The sequence below is a fragment of the Lonchura striata genome, chromosome Z (assembly GCF_050655825.1).
Source record: "Lonchura striata isolate lonStrDom1 chromosome Z, ASM5065582v1, whole genome shotgun sequence".
Classification (NCBI taxonomy): domain Eukaryota; kingdom Metazoa; phylum Chordata; class Aves; order Passeriformes; family Estrildidae; genus Lonchura; species Lonchura striata.
The window spans coordinates 83,250,554-83,255,328 of record NC_140740.1 but is presented as its reverse complement, the minus strand read 5'-3'; the positions used below and the strand labels follow the sequence as shown (position 1 = coordinate 83,255,328).

Below are 4,775 nucleotides of genomic sequence, written 5' to 3'. Positions count from 1 at the left end.
CCTTACTCGGACTTGACAATGCCATGGGGATTAAAGGAAACAGTTAACATACAACAAAGTTTCTTGTTTTAAATAGAATATATGCATAACCATAAATAATATATGAATAAACAACAAGTGTATTATTTTAAAGGTGATTCCTTTGTTCACAAAACATGCTTTTCATGACGTAGCGTCCGAGAGCATCCAGATGTCCGTAATTCTTTGCTTTTTATTATCTTGTAATTGTCCTCTAAACTTTATTACTCTAAATTCGGTCTAAACCTTATTACTGTAATTATATTGCTATTTTTATAACCATTTTATTATTATTAAACTTTTAAAATTTTAAAAAAGCAAATAATTGGCGTTTTTTACCCTTACGAGTTAAAAAATAAAAATAAATAAAAATAAAAATAAAAATAAAAATAAAAATAAAAATAAAATAAAAATAATAATAATAATAATAAAAGGGTGGTTATCTTTAGTTCCGTTTGGAAGGGATATCGTGCACTTTGGGCTGTGTGCATTCATCACGGCCGGACGGGGGCTGCACAGCGCAGCGCCCTCGGCCGCTCCGTGCGCCGCCGCATCTCCCGAGGGGCGGGCTGGCGAGGCTCGGGAAGCAGATCAGCATTTGGCTTCCAGGTCACGGCAGCTCCCCGCCCTTCCTGCCGCCGCTCGGTTCCGCCTGCCGCCAGGATGATCCCGCCGGTGCAGGTGTCCCCGCTGATCAAGGTGAGGGCCGCGGGGGATCCCGGGGCCGAACCGGCGGGGCGAGGGCGGCGGGCGGGTCGGGGCTGCGGTGCGGCGGGCGCGGCCGTGCCGCTGCGCTGCGCTGAGGGCGCGTCCTTGTCGGTGTCCTCCGCAGTTCACCCGCTACTCGGCGCTGCTGGTGGGGATGATCTACGGCAAGAAGCGATACGGTGAGTGCGGGGGCCGGGCCGCTGCCCGCGCCGGCCCTCAAGGGCACCTTGAGGTGTCCCGGCCGCCATTTCCCGCGGCCCGGCCGGCGTGAGGCCGCCAGCTCTGAAATGTGCTCGTCTGCCGCGGGAGCTGTGCTTTAAAGGGCTTGTGTTGGTGGCAGACTACCTGAAGCCCATTGCTGAAGAAGAGAGGAGGATAGAGGCGGAGGAGAAGAAGAAACGTGAAGAGCTGGAGCGAATTGCAAAGGAGATAGCGGAAGGTAGTTGCTCCGTTAGTGTGTTCATCCCTCCCCGTCCTGCAGCTGGGCCATGGAGGCGGGGGTAGGGCCATGTGAGGAGTAAACAGTACTGCGGTTTAATTATGCCCGCGTTTTGAAAACCTTGCCACAGCAGCACTTAACGCTTTTGCGACAGTCAGACTTGTTAAATGGATGACTTTCCACCGAGGAAACAAGCTGCTAAAAGATAGTGGTTATCCTGTGAGGAAAATACTGAATCTGTGTATCAGCTCTGGCAGCATGTCCCTTTTCCATCTGGTTGTGCGAGCCCTTCGCTCCATGCAGTGCCAGAACGTCACAAATATGACTGAATATAGGGCATAGGCAATGATATGTAATTGCAACTTGAGACTTTTAAGTGGCGTCACACACTAATTCTAAGAGGTCAGCTTGGTCTTTTTGTATTTTGCAGTGTTAGAGCTGCATTTGTTGTATCTTTGCCATAGAGGGTGTGCTGAAGGGCACCACTTGCAACTAATACTGCTGCTTTTGTTGTCATTCTCTTCCACCTGTAATGTTTCTGCTGCAGCACTGTTTCCCTTGTCCTTAGGATTATTTCTTGTGTTCCCTGTACAAGTCTAACAGAGAATTCCTTTCCCACTGCCATACAGAGGAATGTACTCTCTAGCTTTATTTCAGGGTTTTTAGGTAGACTTAAAACTAAGAACTTTAAGAAAATTGATTAATAACTTAGGCTGTTCTTGGTGCACATACATTCTCAGTAACGCTTTCCTAGTGAAAGAGTGACATTTGCATTGTTCTAAACAAAACTACTGTTGAACAAAACACTATAATTAAACTACACTTAGAGAAATTAAAGTATGTTTTGTCTATGACTTACTGGAGATAAAGTATTTTGCCTTCTTGAATACATCATCTCTATTGGTCCTGGCCTAAATGGATCTTTTAGATGTTCTCTAGTTAGATGAAACTTTATTTTTGGAGGTGAAGGCTGTGTTGTAAAGTTGCTAGGGCACCTGGTAAGGAAATTTTTTTTTTATTATTGCTTTAGAATGTTTAATCTGTTTAAAAGTGGCACAAAGGTGACAGGTCTGTTGTTCCCAACAATGGGTTTGGTCTGTTTATTTTCAGAAAAGCAGTTGTTAAACTCATTATGTGCAGTGCCGTTCCTGAAGATTGTTCCCTAAAGATGGACATACCTGTAGTGGTAGCTTTTTCTGGGCTCATTTGACTTGTCAATTCAGAAAACTGTCTTTTACTACTGAGTAGATATAAAAGTTTTGCCACCACCCCAGAGCTGTGAATTCCAATTCTGTTGCATAAACAGAAGGGGGAATAATATATATTAGCCAGAAGGAAATTACATAAAGATAGGCTTTGATTCCACTATGATTTGCATGTTTTAGTTCTTCATGGAAGTGGCTAATAGTTCTAACCATGTTTGTGTTTTCCTTCCTTTTAGCAAGCGAAGAGTCCATACTGAAATAAACAACAGATTTCATCTGAATTTTGCACATGGAAATACATGGCTAAGCCCTGAGCTGTCCAGTGGTTTTTGACCTCTGTGTGATACTCTATCAATAAAGTACTTAATACACTTCAGTTGGTATTTTTTGAGTGAATTTCACAGAACAGTAGCAAAAGTAGGGACAGAATGTGACAGGAAGCAACTGTCACAATCTAGCTATTGTTGCAACTGAAATACTCCCTTGTATTCCCCTAGCAATAACCAGTTGCTACCCCCATTGTGATCAGAAATTACATACAATTTTTTATGTATTGGCATGTGGGGGAGACTGGCAAGTCACTGACTGCCTGAATCTGTTACTTAAATGGCTTGACTGGGGAGTTCATAGAGTCATAGAATGTCAAGGGTTGGAAGGGACCTTCAGGATCATCTAGTCCCACCCCACTGCCATGGGCAGAGACACCTCTCACTACATCAGGTTGCTCAAGGCCTTGTCCAACCTGGCTTTGAACAGTGCCAGGGTTGGGGCACCCACAGCTCCCTGGGCAGCCTGTTCCAGAGTCTCACCACCCTCCCTGGAAAGAATTCCTTCCCAATATTCAATATAAATTTCCCTTCTTTCAGTTTGTACGTGTTACACCTTGTCCTATCACTGCAACAGCTTCCCTGTAGGACCCTTCAGATCCTGCAGGGTTGCTAGGAGGTCTCCACACTCTTTTCCAGGCTGGACAGCCCCGGCTCTCCCAGCCTGTCTGGGGGAGGTGCTCCAGCCTCTTACCAATGTCGTGGCCTCCTCTGCGCTTGCTCCAGCAGTTCCATGTCCTATTTCTGTTTGGGGCTCTGGAACTGTTCACAGTATTCCAGGTGGGCTCCAGCAGAGCAGAGCAGAGGGGCAGAATCCCCTCCCTCCCCTGCTGCCCACGCTGCTCTGGATTCAGCCCAGGATCCCGTTGCCTTTCTGGGCTGGGAGTGCTCATGGCTGGGTCATGTTAAATTTTTCATCAGCCATCACCCCCGAGTCCTCCTCAGGGCTGCTGTCAGTCTCCACTCAGCCTGTAGCTGTGTCTGGGATTGCCACAACCCAGGCACAAGACCCTGCAGTTTCCCTGGTTGAACTCCATGGGGTTTGCACCCCCCCACTTAAGAACAGACAGACAACTCTTCAACTAACTAAAGTTGAAAAAAGGGTGCATTTATTACCGCGCTGGACACATGGGGAATAATTTCCAAAGGCATGTGTAAAAAAGTCACAAGCTCCTCTATCCAAAAAAATTTTACATTTCAAATAGTTTCCAGGACAGTCTCTATGTTGCTTATTACATAAACATGAGCCCTCGCCTAGTACTATAATTACTGAGTATCTGTTATGGCTGCACAATTGTCCTCTTTAATTGGGTTGGTAATCTTCTGGGGAGGAAGTAAGACATCTTCCTCAAGGTGAACTCTTCATCTGTCAAGTTGGCAGGGCTTCTTGGCCTGCTGGTCACAGTCCAAACCTCCTCTTATTCTTAGAAGTCAGTGGTATTTATGACTCCTGCACTCTTAAAATATTTCATATATCACCTGTCCTTCCCAACCTTGTTTCAGTTATCCCCACCTGGTATCGATTAATTTCCTTGTTCTTTGCTAGCTACATTTCTAACTTAACCCTTTGATTCACCACTCCTCCAGCCTGTCCAGGGCCCTCTGGATGGCATTGCTGCCTGCCAGCGTGTTGGCTGCTCCACAGAGCTTGATGTTGGTGCCAAACTTGCAGAAGGTGCCCTTGATCCTGCTGTACGTGCTGCTGACAGAAGAGTATTAGCCCCAGTACTGACCCAGAGGGACTGCACCTGTCACTGGTCTGCATGGACTATGAGCTGTTGATCACAATTCTGCGTTTCTGTCATCTTTCTTTCAGCTTTGTTATCACGGTGGATTATTGCTCATTTCTTTCATGTGGCAAGATCAGTCGGTTTTGATTCTGGCTTGTCAAACTATGTTGTGATCTGAGGAATTGGTGCTGACTCATTAGTGAGATGTTCTAAACATTACAGGTGTTGGGCAGATGTTCCTCAAAACTAAGTTACAGATGAATTGTAGTGTGTCTTTTTCATAAGGAGTGACCTGCTACGTATCCTGATTATGGAGGAGAGATCAGCCACGCTTTCCATACAGTCATCA

At 45.7% G+C, this 4,775-nt stretch overlaps 1 protein-coding gene across 1 annotated transcript; it reads left to right on the top strand.

The window, feature by feature from the left end:
• Positions 1-529: 529 nt before the first annotated feature.
• On the top strand, positions 530-2,746 carry ATP5ME (ATP synthase membrane subunit e). The gene is made up of 4 exons (XM_021547976.4): positions 530-717; positions 851-905; positions 1,067-1,165; positions 2,607-2,746. The coding sequence occupies exons 1-4, from the start codon at positions 682-684 to the stop codon at positions 2,630-2,632; spliced, it is 216 nt and encodes a 71-aa protein (XP_021403651.1). The 5' UTR covers positions 530-681; the 3' UTR covers positions 2,633-2,746.
• The last annotated feature ends 2,029 nt before the right edge of the window (positions 2,747-4,775 follow it).